Source organism: Megalops cyprinoides, chromosome 17 (genome assembly GCF_013368585.1).
Source record: "Megalops cyprinoides isolate fMegCyp1 chromosome 17, fMegCyp1.pri, whole genome shotgun sequence".
NCBI classification, from domain to species: Eukaryota; Metazoa; Chordata; class Actinopteri; order Elopiformes; family Megalopidae; genus Megalops; species Megalops cyprinoides.
Genome location: NC_050599.1, coordinates 31,253,624 through 31,272,210, shown reverse-complemented (window position 1 = coordinate 31,272,210; position 18,587 = coordinate 31,253,624). Strand labels below are relative to the sequence as shown.

General features: G+C 42.4%; 2 protein-coding genes across 2 annotated transcripts; both read right to left on the bottom strand.

The window, feature by feature from the left end:
• Positions 1–210: 210 nt before the first annotated feature.
• Positions 211–6,397, bottom strand: LOC118791898 (ER membrane protein complex subunit 7-like). The gene is given in 6 exon segments (XM_036549407.1): positions 211–696; positions 698–795; positions 4,349–4,429; positions 5,262–5,400; positions 5,593–5,712; positions 6,056–6,397. Coding segments are annotated over 6 exon segments (717 nt in total). The 5' UTR covers positions 6,286–6,397; the 3' UTR covers positions 211–647.
• Positions 6,398–7,722: 1,325 nt separating this feature from the next.
• On the bottom strand, positions 7,723–12,075 carry LOC118791899 (KATNB1-like protein 1). Its single transcript, XM_036549408.1, has 10 exons — positions 11,481–12,075; positions 9,788–9,918; positions 9,534–9,571; positions 9,068–9,317; positions 8,814–8,929; positions 8,676–8,726; positions 8,507–8,596; positions 8,307–8,405; positions 8,087–8,180; positions 7,723–7,933 (listed from the first exon to the last, which is right to left on the bottom strand). The coding sequence occupies exons 2-10, from the start codon at positions 9,902–9,904 to the stop codon at positions 7,901–7,903; spliced, it is 888 nt and encodes a 295-aa protein (XP_036405301.1). The 5' UTR covers positions 9,905–9,918; positions 11,481–12,075; the 3' UTR covers positions 7,723–7,900.
• Positions 12,076–18,587: the final 6,512 nt, after the last annotated feature.

Genomic DNA, 18,587 nt, shown 5'->3' with positions numbered 1-18,587 from the left:
GGTTCAGAGCAGCTTTTATAACAATCTCAGCACAAAGTAAAGAAAGAGGCAGTGGAGAGGTTTAAAATCACATTTTAATTCTTTCATGAATACTTTAACTTTACATAATAAATTACATATGCTTTATAGTTTCAGTTATATTCTTATTCAAGCAACTATCAGAGAATATTTTAATAATAAACATCTCTTATTCAAGTTGGTCTACTGTTAATAAAGTCCAATCAATTCCAGACTGCATTAAAAAAATACACATCAACTGCTACCACATGAGTCACAAACCCATTACTAAATTATATCCTCCAGCTCAAAAAACTTTGACGAAGTACATTATTATATAATGAAGGAACTGTACAGTAGCAGCCCTATGGCTTGATCATTTTTGCCAGTCTCCAACGTGATGGACAAATTAGATTGGACATAAAAACAAAATCCAGCCAATCACAATGCTTCAGATTTGAAGTGGTGATGCAAAAAAGTTTTTTTTCCCAGCCTTTTCTGCTTTTCCTCTATTTAACCTGAGTATTCTAGCAGAGGATGAAGAAAAAAACAGGCAGGTAGAAACTTTTGAAATGAGCTATAAAACATATGGCAAGGCCCACTGCGACTGGGAACCCCCCAGAAAGCAGCGACCCATCATCAGTCAGACACTACCTTCGCTTCAGCAGGCCAGCCTTGCTGCCCTTCCCGCTCCCCCCCAGACTTTCCTGAGCTCTTGGAGAAGAGTTTGGTCATGAACTCTGACACATCTGGCAGCTCATGGTTCGGGTTCAGCATGTTCATAGACTGCTCCATCTCCTGCAAAGACCAGGAACAAGTGCTTCACAGACTTTCCATCTCAAGGCAAACAGGCAAAGGCAAGCAATTCATGCTCTGCTGCTCCACTGACTTGGCTGAACATGGCTGATCACCAGCAGCAGCCTTCAGATAACCACCATCAGGATCTGTAAACGGCTCCCAAAACAGCCCCTATGCTTTTTGGTAAAACATAGTGCAACTATAGTTAAACTCACAGCATAAAATTACATTTCTAGTTATGTCAGTAATTTTAAACTCCCAGAAAAATTTACAAAGGTTAAATGAAACTAATTCTCAGTACTAATAATCAATATGCCTGCAGAACTTTACATGACTTACTTTTTTTCTTCATAAATACCATTTTGTAAACTCAACAATCACAAAAATTCACAAGAAAAGAAAATTCTGACAAATTTTATGTAAAGATAAATGTTGACTGAATCTACAGAATCTAGCAGAGAGTGTCCTCTGTTGGTGTGACTACACTATTACTCCGCTGGACTGGACTACTGGACCTGCCAGCACACAAATACTGTGCTATTACAGGGTGCTGTGTCTTTAATCCCCTGCCGCCCCTGCCCTCTTCCATGTTGTTTTAAATCACCAATGAGGCTGGTCTCACCTACACCCTCACAGGAGTTCTGATATGAGACAAATTGAATTGGGGGAAAAAAAGAAAAAAAATTTCCACCAAGATGGGGCCGCCGTGTTTGGTCGCCATTGTGGCAGCTCCAGTCCGACTGTGCATTTACTTGATTTTTTTTCATAGTTTTCGCGATTTCTTATGCGCCTTTTTTAGCAGCAATGATTAGTTACGATCGGGATACCCTTCTTAACATTGGATTAAGTTTTACCCACCTGGCAATTCAAAGTTTGGATACCCCTACGTGGCTGGAGGAGATCTCCAGGAACAATGGAGGCGCGTCTCCGAGGAAGCGTAGGAAAAGACACAGGGGGAAGCGAGGAGGAATTCGGAACAGACTGAGGTTGCGCGCACTACGCCCTCCTCTGCCCAGTATCCTGCTTGCAAATGTACAGTCTCTGGAAAACAAGCTGGACAACATCAGGGCCCGTATTCAATTCCAAAGGGACATAAGGGACTGCAATATCCTCTGCTTCACTGAAACATGGCTGACCCCCTTGGTACCTGACAAAACCATATAGCCGACGGAATCCTACACCATTTCGCGTATGGACAGGACAGCAGAGTCTAGTAAATCCAAGGACCTGTTTCATGACCAACAACAACTGGTGTGATCCCAGGAATGGAATCCCAGTCACCTCACGCTCCTGTTCGCCCCATCTGGAACATTTAACCATAAAGTGTCGCCCATTTGACCTTCCCCGGGAGTTCACCTCAGTGATTGCAACAGCTGTTTACCTACCACCCCAAGCTGATATGGATATAGCACTATCAGACCTTCATGATGTGCTTAACAGTCACCTTGCTACACACCTAGATGCAGCCCTCATAGTGGCCGGTGACTTTAACAAAGCAAACTTAAAATGCATCACGCCGAATCTCCACCAACATATCTTACATCCCACAAGACTGGTACAGGAGGCTCCGGTGATGAGAGAGGTCAGGCGCTGGACTGCCCAATCAGATGACATGTTACAAGACGCGCTGGCGGATGTAGACATGTTCCATTCCGCCTCCGACGACGTCAACAAGTACGCGGAAGTAGTGACGTGCTTCATCGCCAAGCTGGTGGACGATGTAGTCCCTAGATTGAAAGTTAGGACCTTTCCTAACCAAAAACCACGGGTAGACAAATCCATACGCGAAGCACTGAATACATGCACTGCTGCCTTTAACAACGGTCTTCTGATTGGGAACATAGACGACTACAAAGCGGCATCATACAAACTGAGGAGGGCTGTGAAAGACGCAAAGCGACGGTACAGGAACAAAGTGGAGTCACAATTCCAACTTTCTGACACCCGACGTATGTGGCAAGGACTACGGACAATATTGGACTATAAAGGTGGCGTTTCTCTCGCTTTCGACACAGTCAACCACCAGACACTAATATCAAAGCTGTCTGAGATGGGCATCTCTGGAACTGCCCTCTCCTGGTTCAAGTCCTACCTGACTGGTAGATCCTCCCAGATCTACTGGAAAGGCTCCACCTCTGCACCCACCCCCCTCACTACAGGAGTTCCACAGGGTTCAGTACTGGGACCCCTACTCTTCTCAATTTATATCTCTTGGCTCAGTTATCAAATCACATGGCTTCGCCTATCACTGTTACATCCTCTTTTTCTCTTTCCCTCCCTCTATCCCCCAGGTCAACGAAAGAATCTCTGCATGCCTGGCTGACATCTCCAAATGGATGTCATCCCACCATCTGAAGCTGAACCTCAGAAAAACAGAACAGCTGGCCCTTCCCCCCTGCATGACCTCTCCATCACCGTTGATGGCACCACAATACCATGCTCTCAGTCAGCAGAGAGCTTGGGCGCCATCCTCGACAGCAACCTGGACTTCAAGGAGTACATTGCTCGCACGTCACGGGCCTGCCGATTCCTCCTCCAAAACATCAGGAAGATTCGTCCGTTCCTGACAACATACGCGATGCAGCTCCTTATCCAGGCCACAGTTCTCCCTCGCCTTGCACGGTCAAGGCAGGAGGTACTCGTTCTGCTAGGCAACGGTGTTTCACCTACATTGCTCCCCAGTGGTGGAACGAACTCCCTGTCCTGCTACGGACAGCTCCATCACACCTTTCCTTCAGACGGGGGTCTGAAGACGCATCTCTTCAGACTCTGCCTGGACTGACCCATCACACAATTGCTGCCCCCCCCCCCATCAGTGCTGTTGTAAACTGCTGTGTGCTTTTTGAATTGTTTTCTTGTCACCGCCTTTACTCTGACACTCATTGCGCTGTTTGAAGTTGTTGAAGTTGCTGTTTGAAATTTGAAAGTGTATCTTATTAGTTGCCCTATACACTGTAGCTGTACAAACCAGATAGTACTGTGTCCTCAAACAGACCTTGCTCTCAGCTGAGAACTACTGTCTCATTGTGGAACCGTACACATCCTGTCCCCGTACTGTCGCTATACTTGCTGTATGCACTTTCGTTTGTCGCTTTGGATAAAAGCGTCTGCTAAATAAATAAATGTAAATGTACATCTTCCTTTTATATTTTTATCTTTATATTTTTTTCTATTGTGTGTAATTGTTGAGTTGCGTGTAAATTATTTTTCTGTTGTGAGCTTTGCACAGTCTGCCCTGCTGCTGACCATCATTTCACAGCACTGTACATTGTACCTTAGCATGTGACAAATAAAACTTTGAACTTGAATTGTCTGACACACTTGCACGGACCTAATGGCTAATATTTGCAGTAATCACACAGCGCACCACAGTGAAGTAATCAACAATTGGATCGCCAAAGTGATTGGAAGGTGGATGATGGGCACTACCACACTGACCATATTTTGTTTCGCCACTGTGGAATTTCGGTCACTGTCAGCAGATGACATGGTGTGCTATGGTTACTCTATATTTGATAAATGAACAGGAAGTATACCTGAACTTTACACATACCTTTCTCATCTCGGGGTCGTTAGTGTTGATGACTTTTGGCAGGAGGACAATAATCAGCAAGGGAAGTACCATCATCATAACCTAGGCAGAGAATGAATAAGTAAGGACATACAAAGTCCTTCTGTGCAAAATGAGACATCAGTCTGCATCTTTCAGCTTCATCTTAATCTTCCCTAGAATATCCACTAACAACTGACTTCTGCAGAGCTCCTCAGGCTGAATGGAGGTAGATAACGTTCCCAGCTCATTTTCCACTCTTCATCTGCTTTCCAAGCACGTATACACAAACAGGCAGGCACACTGTTATAAACATAGCATGTCTAGCTCTGTGTCATCCTCAGGGGAAAAATGTCTTCACAACCCACAGTGACGTTAAACCAGTGACTCTAGTCACCATTCAGTCCATATAATATCAGTGTGAAATTCCTATGAAGGATCTTACTATAGAGGAAGGATGCATGTAAAAAAAATCACACTTGTGGCTAAAACAATCGTTGAGATTTAGCTGATTGAAATACTCATACTCTATAAATTAACTAATGAACATATATACACTGTCAACAAACTTTGAAATACAACTCAAGTTTTGGAACACTAAATTTGGTTGACTATGAAAACAGGATTGTGTCTGTAGCATGTAGGGATGAAAAGAAAAAAAAGTCAAGCAGCCTGGGTAAACACAAAAATTCACAAGCATACTTCATACTTCAGTCATGCATTAACATTTAATCTAGGTACAAAAGCGAAATTTTGCAATACATTATTCATCTACAGGATGATCATTTATATAAATTTTCCTGACTGTTACAAAAGGCTCAGTTCAACTTAATGCTGACTGCACATAGAATGCTTCCAGTAGATCATGTGAGGCATGACAGGGCTGGATCGTTCTCCATTCCCCGACTCCACCTACCATAGGGTTCATGAAGAAATCAGTCCAGCCCCAGGTCTCCCTCTTTACAAAGTAAGAGCGAGGGCCGCACGACCTCATCTGCAGTGGGTACGGCTGCCGGATCACCTCTGACGACTTCATGTACTTCACTGCACGGGCCCTGTAAGCCAGATGAGACAATACGCGGCCTCGCTGACACTCCAATGCACAAACTCACAAGATTAACATTGAGAATGCAGGATGGAGGAATGACATGCCTACATTTACTATGCATCACAACAGCTACACCTACTATAAATACTCTATTGTCACAGCTCACTAATTCTGCTGGTATCCTGCCTCTGCAACGTACCTCACTTTCCCTTTAGACGCGATGTCCACGCGAACAGGTTCAAATCTAAACGCTGGTGATACGATTTCCACCACATATGATCCCGGGGGAACATCATTCACGGCAAAACTACCATCCCTTCTGTCGAGTAAATAAAGCGATTTCAAGGTGTAACTGGTTGTGCGCTTCGTACAAATAAGCTCCAAGACAGCTTTGCAATCAATGCAGTGCGTAGCTAATGTTATCAGTGAACTTAGCTGCATCACCAAATGTAAGTAAAAGCAGCATCTGCTTTATTTTGGCTGGCGCCACAAACTGCACAAAAAGTCCGAACATAAAAACGTGTCTTTTCGACACTTGCTGGCTACAGTTACATCTGCTTTATTCAAACGAAGCTTGCTAACATTTGTTAGATTGATACTGCAGTAACTGTTTTCTAGCGTACATGCTCGCTATTAAGTAATTTCTTTCATACTGTACTAACCTTAAAAATCCTACGTGCTCTTCTCCTTCCACTAAAACACGAGCTGTAGAAATCCAGTCTTGTGCTTTCATATTGGGCACGATCGCACGGCCTTCGATTTTAAAACGGTCACCATTCAACTGTATAGCGGCAGGTCCCGGCCCAGCCTCCGTATCACTGAAACACACAGACACCGCAAACAAAGCTGGTAACACACACCATACTTCTGAGATCCTCCCTTGTGACAACATTCTGATAAAACGGTCTTTCGGGATCCTGAATTTCGGTGTAGAACAACGGCTACACAAAGCTATTTTACTTAATATTCGACTTAATACTAAGTTGATTGTACAGTTCCGCCATTCAGGCCGCTTCTTCTTAAAATAGATGACGTCACATGACCTATGCAGGAAAAAACTTTATTGACAAACCCGGATAGGAACCATTCCGTATGTAAACAGTAACCGATAGACTAAGAACTTTTTAGGGCGCGACTGGCGAAAAATAACAGCTGATTGTGGCAGCCAAAAGCCAACGTTTTGTCGTGCATTAATCTATCAACGAGATTTAGAGATAGCACATTTTCTAAACATAAATGGTACCATTCCTGGATGTCCAGTCAAATTTTAGAGCCGTTTAATTCAGTTAACCAACAGATAAATATGAGCTACAATGGAGCGGCAGGGAACCATCGGGTAACCTGAGTCGTTTACTGTGCTGCATAGTGGTAAGGTTCAGGCCTTGTCACCCAAAGGTCACAAATTCAATTCCCAGTTGGAGCACAGTTCAGGTACCATTGGGCAAGGCATGTACCTAGATGACCTCAAAAATGTAGCTCTATAGATCATTTAAGCCACCCTGTAAGGACACAATGCATTTATATTTTCAGTAGTTGTGTCATTTCCTCACACTTTTTGCAGGTCTGATCACCATTACAATTACATTCACGTACAGTTAGGAATACAGTCTGAATTGGTACACTCCCATGCTATGTGCACATTTATTTATAGCTTGATCATAGAGCAGAGCATCACAATTTGTTACATGGTCACAGATAACCCTTTATGTTCAGTCCATGTATGCCTTTGCACTGGCAATTATGTGTATTCTTTCCCTCTTCTACAACCTGAACAATGTTAAAACCTTTGCATGAATTTGCTCCTCCAGGACAACTGCAAAACTTCCTTACACCAGGAAGTCTCTTAATTTAAAAAAATTCTTTTACAAAGGAAATCTGAACAGTACAGAACATTTATCACCTGGGTTTTGGTCCCTTCATGACTGGTGTAACAGAATTAACCATGAGACAAACTAAGAAAATTTATTTAATAGTTGATTAAAAGCAATTCAAGGAATATACATTTTTACAGGCAAATGTTTTATTCATGTCCAGGCAAATTAAATGTTCTAAAATACTGCAATTCAAGTTCTTGATTCTGGATAGTGGGAGGGGTACCAAGGGTCATTGCGTACATTTATCTGTACAAATGCACACCTCATAGCAGAACAACGCTATAGCACACTATGACTGGCACATAATTGAGTGGTCTGGAATTAGACAATCCCTTGAACCTCATGGAGTCAAACGTGCGCCCTTTAAGCACACAGACCACTTCAATGTGAAGTAGTCACTGTGGTTCATGGAGCGCCCCCCCCCACCCCCCCCCCCCCCCCCAATTACTGCCTTCATTCTTAAATAAAGGCTGCAGTTTCCCTCCTTTCATCTGCCCAGTGATTATTCTGTGCATCTGCAGCCTTGGTCAGTTTCAGTTCATCGCGCCCCAGTGCTAGCTGGAGCTGGAAAGCAGTTCTTTCAACTGTCAAGTGCTCGGAGTAGTCAAATCCCCAGTGTGAAACAAGCAGACTTCACTGCAGCTGTGATAAACACAACTCTATAGCCTACAACAAGAGAGACACACCATGAGCATACAGGTGGTATTACTTATACACTGTATGTTTAGTGGAAAAATGCTACTTCAGTAGCATCAATGATAAACAAGACACCTTTAGCATCCAGTCCCTGGCGAACCAACGTTGGATTGAGCAGATTACCTTTGCTATTTCACCTGTAGTTCCTGGAACTAAACTCAGCTGACTTCCCTGTTGCCACAAGTCCTGCAGCTGTTGTTTCATGACTTGAACATTCCTGCAGTAAAAAAAAAAAAAATCGTGTGACATGAACAACATTGCTGGTTCATGACATGCATGCATACAACACAAAAAAACCTAATGCTTTTTCCACACTACAGAAAAATATCCATCCTTGACATACCGGTAGTCTGAATAGCCGTCTCCCCTGCCATTTGCAGACAGTTCTGGCCACCATTTTTTAATGACGGACTGAACCCAGTGTAAACCGACTACAAGGTATCTGAAAGACGTAACATTTGGGTTTGTTTAGGTGAAAACACACAGGGGCTGCAAAATGCTATACCAGTCGTATGACGAAGCCAATATTTCTTGTCAACTTACTCTTCATATTTACTGACAAGAATGATTTTTACTAGTGGTAGGAGGTCGACGCAACAGCCAATAGATATCTGAGACATGTCGTCTTGAAGACTATGAAAGAGGAGACATAGGATTACAGAAGGAACTTTGAATGTTTGGTGGAAAATGTCATTTTTGAACATATACACACCTTTTTGTAATAACAGGCAAGCAGTCAACAAGTACACCAGTGTCTTGAATTCTACAGAAGAAACAAAACGGGACAGTTTGAACTCAACAATCTGTACCTTTCCAAAAAACTGACTCAGTCTGAAAGCTTACTTTGTACCTGATCAGGTATGCGACTAATTCACTTGCATTTCTTCGCCAAAGAGTCAAAGCTACATTCAGCCTGAGATTCCTTCCAAAAAGTACATGGGTCATTGCATCATGGTCCTTTGACAGCTGTTCAGACACAAAGGCGTCACGAGTCAGGAAAATAACAGAAAAATAAAGTCCAATCAGAAGGAACACTGATGTCTATTTTATCTTTTTCCGATAGCTAAAGAACATCCCCATCTGTCACCCACACTGGGCCCTCACCTCTGCAAAGTACTCGCTGTACCGTGACCCCACGGCATCCATCTTGGAGTTCAGGTGGATGCGACAGGGCTCACCATAGCAGCTGTCCTCCACATCCTCAGCACAGTCCAGCTCGTTCTCCTTGTTGGCCATGTCACAACTCCTGCCAGCCGCGACCGACCTCCACCAGCTACTGTTGCTCGTCCTCCTCTTGCACGACAACACTCGCTTTGCTTTGCTGTAACTCGGTGCTGAATGGTCGAAAGGGGACCTGCAGGTCAGAGGAGATGTTATGGACAGGGCCCAGCAGCACAACTCAACTCTCATGTCACCCGTTAGGATGAGGGAATGGTGCTGGGGTACTGTTCTGTGGCTTGCTTGTACAAATCGATTTGTGAAACCCGGTCACTCATTCCTCTCTCTGCTGATTTAAATATCATGGCAACTGGCATGGCAGTGAGGTTGGCCGCTGCTCAGGGAGACTCACCTTTTTTTATTTATTTCCTCCTTTTTAAAAATATCCACCTAGAATGGAGAAAAAAGGTAATAAAAGAAGGCCACAGCGAGACACCCTCTTTGACCCAGGTGGACATATTTGCCTAGTAATGTCCAATTCCCAGCAATGCAACACTCAATTTCCTAAACATCTTCCCTATCTTTCCTAAATAAGACCCATCCATGTTTAATTTATTGACAAGTGCGTCCAGGCCCGAAAGCATTTCCCTCCTTAGGTCAGCTTACCTCCTTCATGTTCTTCTTGGCTGTAGAGTGTATTGTGTGTTTGAGCACTTCACTGGGGGGCACCTGCAGGAGACTATGTACTTCTCTCTCTTCAACCACACTGCCTCCTGAGGCCATAGCAGGAGGAGACCCTGAAGCAGGCAGAGATTGACTGCATGTGACTTTTTAAACTCATGACACAGCGTTACATGCCGTGAACAACGGACATGCTGGCCCCTGCTGTTCTTGGGCGTCAGCCAGGATGAGGAAAATGCTCCAGGATGCATGTCCACAACACATCTGCCTACATGACCAAAGGTACCAATGACCAACAGTAACAACAACAGTACCGTTGCCCAAACCCTCTCTTACAAACAATAACAGGCAAAGAGGGGTATCGGCATAGCTAGCTAAGCAGCATAAAAACACAGTCGGACAATTTACAATGGTGCACCTACTTTTTTTCTTAAAACGATGTATGTGCGCAATTCCTATCACAAGTACTGTTTGCGCCTTTGCTAAAACTGCTGTCTGCGTTTACACAGCAGGCTACAAGAGTGAAAATCGCATTGCGTACATTTTTTTTGTAAACCGACATCTTTTTTTTTAATAAACGCGGGAGCTTGCTGGACAAAAAGACGTGGTGATTGAGTGTGGATTTCAATCGTTTACTTTTGAAAAGCCACTCGGAAGTTCGGAACCTGTGGAAAAGCTGTAAGGGAAGCTGCGTGTACCTTACATTAGCTACATACCTAAAGCTACCCGCAAGTGACGCACACTCGATGCTAAACCAACTACGAAGCTACATAATGCAGAGAATAGGTAAACAACGCTACACACACCGAAGCACAACACCGGTTCCTAACTTTTCCGATCCAATTTCTTGGTTTGTCAACTGGCTAGTCCATCGATCTTAACTTTGATCACATTGACAACATTAGCTGATTAGATAAGCCACGTTATAGTGCCTACCCAATTAAAGTTGCCAAGTTTGAATATCCTCATGGCCATACAGCTATGCTAGCTGTATGGCCATAAGGATAGCTGTTTGAATGGATGATGTGAGCCAAGCTAAAGTGGTGAAATTCGTTCCATAGCATCAAACCCACAAGCAAACGTTACACTTATTTAATAGGAACCCCATATTTATTTAACCGTAGCTGAATATATACTGCCTGTTTCTAATGCACGCAAAGTTATCATTATCTTATTAGCGACCTATAGCTATAGCTGACTGAAGGATCGCAATAAAACATTCGGCTAGCTAGCAGACTTTCTCACCGAGGCAGATAATTCTAGCTACTTAAAATAACTTCGTCGATAGTGTCGTTTAAAGTATTTCCAAACTCACTATGCATCAAAGTAAATTAGAAAGGAACGCTGATCGGGAAAGATTTGATACCGTAATTCTGTTGGGGCCTAACGTTCTGCAGCTACGTGTAGCCATGTTGCAACTGAGCCAACCTTTAGCTACAGCTAGCCGAAGTATAGTAACGCTAATGATACTTAGCTATCTATACAACTGCTGACTATAGATGGATTTCCAGACAAATAGCTTGTTCACTACAAGATACAATACAATACAATACAATACAAAATGATATGCAAGGAACTAGCGAACTACCCAACTAAAAAGGTCGGCGGAGTATATGCTGCTACTTGTTGAAGCTCTATTTAGCAAGCTAGCTACAACTTTAACATTTATTTTACCTACCGTCACATTTTACAAGGTTACTTCGAATTGCACCAGGTTAACAGCATGCATGTACGCAGGGCCGTATAGTCCGACAGCGGTGAGAAATAAACAGCTATATGGCTAGACAGCTATAGTTGCAGTCGTTTGAATGAAGGGAACGTAAGATCCGCATCCACAGCCAACTAGCTCCTGCTACACCGAAACCTGCGGTATTCAAACATGGAAACAGAATGTTGGCATTGACGTCGGTCATGTGCTATTTTACGCTGCCCTCTGGTGATCAGAGAAATTACGTTAGTTATAAACTAAAATACTGCTGTTTTCCAGCTATTGAAGGGAGTGCTCCATCGCGCGTCTCTATGTGGGTACTACATTGCACGTTGCAGCTCCGTCCAAAGGCGCAGTCACCGAGGACGCTCCGGTTTGTCCGCTTTCTTGATACTGTCCAGTTGATATCATATTTACACTCAAATACAAAAACAAGCAGTGACAATGAGTATTTTCTATTATTTGTGTAGCCCAGATAAAATGAGTAAATATCTAAATGTTGGTTATTGTTTATTATGTTAATAGAGCATATGTTTAAGCTTGTTCGTTTATTTGTAAGGTCTAATGCCGCAGTTAATGTCTGTATACTGAAGAGAGAGAAAGAGATGATGTAATTTCATTTACCTGAATTCCGTTGGTTGATGTCCGCGATCATGCATCAACATTGGTTGATCCAGCGAGAGGTCAAGGGGGGAAAAGGAGAGGGAGAAAAGAAGGAATTAGTGCGGGAGAGACTAAAACGGTTTATCTCCCCAGTATTGCATTAAAAAAGTAGTAAACTCAGGCTAAAGTGCAGTTTCTGTTAATTGTTAATGCCCTTGACACTCAAACAAAAATCTGTGTATGGTAATTCGTGTGTTGTAAGATGCTGCGGACAAGATATCTGCTCGACATTTTGTTACGGTAGCGTACATGCACGCTTAAGCTAGTTTTTTTTTAGTCTGTGTATAGCCCTTCATTAGCAAAGTGAACGGACTTTTTAGCTCTAGTTTAGTTATCACAGCTAGACCCTGAAGAGCTGGAACTGGACTGTAAATACAACCTGAATCCGGATAGCGTTCTGAGCTACAGAGGCGCTCCAAGTCCCTCCAGCACAGCTGAATTGATGTGGAGGCAACGCGCGAGGTGGAAACCGTTACGGCTCCAAGACCGCTGCTGCCGGATTTCCATGGTGGTGTGTGTGAGTAGCTGAAGCCGACGGAACACAGAGGTACTGAGTTTTGTTTTATTTTCTCCTGAAGAGAGAAGCGGCCATATAGTTTTGGGTCACACCGAACACAAGCACCGATCAGGCCTGCAACGTTTTTGTTTATTATTTTCTTTTATCTGTCTGATAGATCGCTAGCTATTAGCGAGCTAGCTAGGTAGCGCAGGTGTTTGTGTGTGGGCCCACGGTTTGTTGTGCTGTTAACTGTTTCTTGGTATATTCGGTATTCGGTATATTAAAAGCGCAAACTTAATATTCGCATACAAATTCGTATTTATATATGTTGCTATACGTTGCTGTAGCGTGAGAACTGCGTTTATGTTTACATCCAACTTCTTAGTTGACTACAAGAAAGATACTAAAAATAGAGAATAAGAATTGGGAAATTATATTTTACATTTATTCATTTAGCAGACGCTTTTATCCAAAGCGACTTACATAGGTTACAGTTCTTTACAATGTCATCCATTTATACAGCTGGATATTTACTGAGTAAGTTACTGAGTTAAGTACCTTGCCCAAGGGTACAGCAGCAGTGTCCCAGCGGGGATCGAACCGGCAACCAAGTCCTGCTCCTTAACCACTATGCTACACTGTCGCACACTGCTTGATACTTTTTTTAAGTAAATGATATATAAGCATACCTTGTCCCCTGTGGTGTTTATTCATATTCTGAGTGAATAGTTATTTTGAATATTAATTTTGTGAAATTAATCCTTGATGTAGTTTTCCCTAATGTAACAGAAAGGTAATGTTAAAAGGGTACTTATTTAAAGGTAACATTTTACTAAGGTGAAGTCAACTATATTGTTTGGGGTAGCATAAAGGAAGCCCAAGTTGTGATAATTAGCTAAATAAGGCAGCAGGCCCTGATGGAATATATCCAAGAGTTCTCAGAGAACTAGCAGAGGTGCCTCTGACAGTTATTTTTAAGCAATCCCTTAAAACTGGAGAAATACCAGATGACTGGAAACATGGCAGTGTAGTACCTATCTACAAGAAAGGAGACGGACTGAACCAGGAAATTATAGGCCTGTCATCTTAACTTGAATAGCATGCAAAATACTGGAATCCATCATTAGGGATAATTTGGAATTATTCCTGGAACGAAATGGTGTTCTAAATGATAGCCAACACGGTTTTTGCAGAGGGAGGTCGTGCTTAACAAACCTCCTGGACTTCTTTGAGGAAGCTACAGCATGTCTGGACTCAAACCAAGCTTATGATATTATCTATTTGGACTTTCAAAAGGCATTTGACAAAGTTCCGCACGAGAGACTCATATTGAAAATGACATCTGCGGGAATTACAGGAGCTATCACCGAGTGGGTTCAAAGTTGGTTGTCTAATAGAAAGCAGACTGTAACTGTGGGAGGAATTGTATCAGAGCAGGGTCCTGTACGAAGTGGAGACCCGCAGGGATCGGTGTTGGGGCCTTTGCTATTTCTTATATACATAAATGATCTTGATGCAGAGGTTAGTAGTAAAATAGTAAAATTTCCAGATGACACAAAACTAGGGGGTCTAGCCAACAGTATAGAATCAACTAAGGTAATACAGGAAGACGTAAACAGCATCCAAAAGTGGGCAGATACCTGGCAGATGACATTCAATTTAGATAAATGTAAATTCTTGCATGTGGGAAATAAGAACCTTAGACAAGACTACTTCATGGGTGGAAAAAAACTAGAATGTGCTCAATTTGAAAAGGACTTGGGACTAATGGTTGACCCAAGCTTAACAGGATCTAGGCAGTGTGCTGTAGCAGTAAAAAAGGCCAACAGGATGCTGCGATATATAGCCAAAAGTATTGAGTATAAATCTAAAGAGGTTATATTGAAATCATACAATGCCTTAGTCAGACCACACCTGGAATACTGTGTACAGTTCTGGGCACCGCACTATAAAAAAGATACCGAAGCTCTAGAAAAGGTTCAAAGCAGGGCAACTAAATTAGTTCCTGGCATGAAATATAAAAGCTATGAGGAAAGACCCAAGTTACTTAACCTATTTAGACTAAGCAAGAGGAGGCTTAGGGGTGATTTAATTGAGGTATTTAAATTTATAAAAGGAATCAATAAGGTTAACTATAATAGACTCTTTAGGGTGAGTTCAGTCTGTAAAACAAGAGGACATAAGTGGAAACTAGTTAAGAGTAAGTTCCGCACTGATATAAGGAAATATTATTTTACACAAAGAGTTATCAATACATGGAATAGGTTGCCAGGTCATGTAATTGAGGCAGAGACCCTTACTGTGTTCAAGTCTAGACTTGATGCAGTTTTGGATACTCTTTAATTAAGAAATGGCGATCTTAGTTGGGCCAAATGGCCTGTTCTCGTCATCATATGTTGTTATGTTCTTATAATTAGCTAAAGAAAATATAAGGTTTATAAAAGATTGGAGTAATTGTAAGAGTATTGTAAAGAATCCGGGGCCCTACCCATTATAGGTTACATAGGGGTAGCGCTACATTTGGCTGCGTGAGGTCTTCATTTGCATGTGGAGTTCGTCTGACATTTTTTTAAACTTTATTTGACAACCAGTACATCCACAGTCAGAATATATGAACATGAATCACATTACAAAGATGCCAGGAGAGTTAACATATGAAGTGACATTGATACAGTAAACAGCAGATATTCAAACAGATAACAAAACAAAAAAACTGTACAGAAAAGAGTTCAGGAGGAGGACAGTTTTTACAGCTTCAGGGTTTGCTGAGGTTTGAATTGCGTTATATACCTTTATATCATTGAGGAATGTTGAGAGGAGTGGCTTGCTATTATTATACTTGCATTTATGTATAAAGTATTTTGCTAATAAAAAGATTAAATTGATAATGTAAAATATACCTTTTTCCTCAGGACTGAAGTCATGGAAGCCAAATAAGACATGTTTAAAGGAAAATTCAAAATTATACTTAAAGCTGGTGCGTAATAATGTTAGTAGATCTGACCCAGTTGTGTAGTCTAGTTTGAAGTAGTGGGTATACTGTGATGATTCCCCCCACCCCCTCCCTCCACGCACATGCATCATCTAGATCTTTTTTTGGAGTTGGAGTGTATGGAGTGTATCTTCACTCCATACACTCCAACTAGATCTCTCCGCTCAACCTCCTCTGGGCAGGTGGCGGTCCCCTCACTTTGGGAACCTGGAAACTGTTCCAGTCGGCCACATCTTTTTTTCTGCCCTCGTTCCGCGGTGGTGGAATGACCTTCCTCACCCAATCAGAACTGCAGAATCACTTGCCATCTTCCGCAGGAGCCTGAAAACCCACCTTTTCAGAATCCACCTGTCGCCTATTGTGTAACCTTTCTGTTAGGTTTCAAAAAAAAAACCCTTCTGTACTAACCCTGTCTTTATGTTGCAGGTTTTGTTTGCAGATTTCTGTTTTATTCTTGCAGGATATACAGGAGCATATACTGTAGATGTACTGTAAATAATTAATTTGCATTCCTACTGTGATCTTTTGCGTATGAGGAAGTCAGCTAAACCTGTTTGATGCACTAATTGTAAGTCGCTTTGGTTTAAAAGCGTCTGCGAAATGCCAAATTGTAATTGTAATTGTAATTTTTTATTCTAAGAATAAAATTTTTAGCAGGGTAATATCTATGTATAAGTTTATAGGAAATCTCTCTCTTTTTATTTATTAGAAGATATTTTAAAGGCAGGGTCCAAACACTCTTCCAGGGGATGTCACTGATGAAATTGAGTTTGTCTAACATTCTGCTTTGTATTTCCAATGCAAGTATGTCACCAGTCACGTGACTCTTGCAATCAACGTGCAAACAGCAGCCATGCACAGGTAAAAGGCACTATCAATTTTCCTCTATAATGGGAAAAGCAGTGGCGAGCTAGTGGGCCACTTCTTTCTTTCGTGGTGTCCGCATCACGTAGCCATTTATTCTCACACACATTGGCTGACTGAAATGGCGGTCCTCCCGAAAATCTCTCCCTCACTCTCCTGCGGAAGCAGCACCTAAACAGCGGCGCTGGTCAAGCTACAAAGCTCCAAAAAAACACACACCAGCAGCCTCCCACAGCTCGCTTTGTGCCTAGCAGGCTTGTAGGGTCACACACACACACAAGTGAATGGGGTCTCACACTGCCTTGCCTGCAAAGCTTCCACACAAACGCAAACTTGAGTTCTTGCGGTAGACCCACAGAACACAACACCTGTGTCAGCTCTCACTCCCCTCTTATCCTCTCCCATCTTCCCCGCAGTCTTAAAGCTATACCAGCTACACTTGCATGACCAGAAATGGTGTGATTAATATGCAGTAACTCCATTGATAAGGTACATTCTCTTCCCTTCTCTTCTCAGTATTGCCTGGCTCACTGAGATCACCAGGACCATTGTCATGGTAGGAGGTGACAGATATTCACAGGGGGATGTTTGTCAGCCTATGAGCAATTCACATTGAACAAAATTTTGTCTCACAGTTACAGGAAATCAAGAGTTGGACTGAATATAGTTTAGCCATGATTAATTCATTGCAGACAAATTGTAACAGCTCTATGGAGTCTAGAAGAGAAAAGTATGGCACCAACATGTCTCAATAAGAGAACAGAGGAGTTCGGCCAGATCCATCCAGGGATCTTAGGGAAATTATGCCCCCCTTCTTTTGTGCTGATGTGGAGAGTGTTGCATTTCATGAAGGATGTGTTTAAAGTGGGTCTAAAACTACAAGTTTTACTTTCTGTATGTTCTGAAACTTATTAAATTCAGCCTCACTGAAGGTCGCCTTTGCTTTTTTGTCCTGTCAGCTGAAGGTATGCAACACTGAAACTGAGAGGTGAACTTGCAGTCCATCTTCCCACCTCATGATTGATTCAGTTTTACTAATGACAAAGACACTGTTCTGGAACACAGCTGCTCACTTATGTCTCAGGTGGAGTTCCACTGGCAGCCTGCAACTGTCAGGACCTCTGCCTGACGTCTTCCTGTTGTGTGTGTTTTTTTCCCTGTCTGTCTGTGTAGGTGTGTCTTTTGTTTTTTTTTTTTTACAGGTCCTTGCGTTTCCTTGTCCTGCGGTTCCCTGCCCTCCTGTTACTCGGCCACGCCCATCACCTGAAGCCTGTTCCACACACCTGTGTCTTGTCACTTCATCATCTCTCTGCCTACATATACACTGCTGTTTTCTTTGTTTCTTGCCAGATTGTCTCAGCATCTTGCTGTTTTCTTCCTGCTGTTTGTTTGTTAGCCTGCTCTGGCTCCTGCTGTTTTGGATGTTGACTGTTTTTCCATTGAATTTTTGGTTATTGACGTGGACTGTGTTTTTGACTTTGATTTTGGTTGAGATTTTTGGACTTGTCATTAAAGAACTGCCTTTTTGTTCTGTCCGCATTGTCTGCGCCTGGGTCATTTCCCTGCAAACCCTTACAGCAACATCATGTAATGGAGAACTCAGGGCTGGTGCAGATCCCAAAATAACTGCATCAGATTCTCAAAGTAACTTTATGGGGAGTAATTCACACATTGCTGCCCCTTGTTTGTATGATCTAGGATACAGATGTTTAATAGTCACCTCGTCACTTGGCTTAGGCCAGTATTTTTATTGTTATTATACTTATATTATTATTATTGTTATTATACTTATTGTTATTATACTTAATCAAACTTAATCAAACTTGAAGAGTGAAGCGTGTAAGTGAAGCTTGCACTACACATGTGTCTTGGGGCCAGAGGTTAATGCTACTGTCCAAACAGTGCACTGAAGCACGCTTTGAGTTCACTGCCCTAGTTGACAGTACACTCTGGGTGTCAACTGGGGCCATACAACCTTGTATGGGGGAATAGACCACAAGGATCTCCAGTGACAAAACAGACTGCAGAGGTTGACCCAGAGAACATAATGTATAGATAC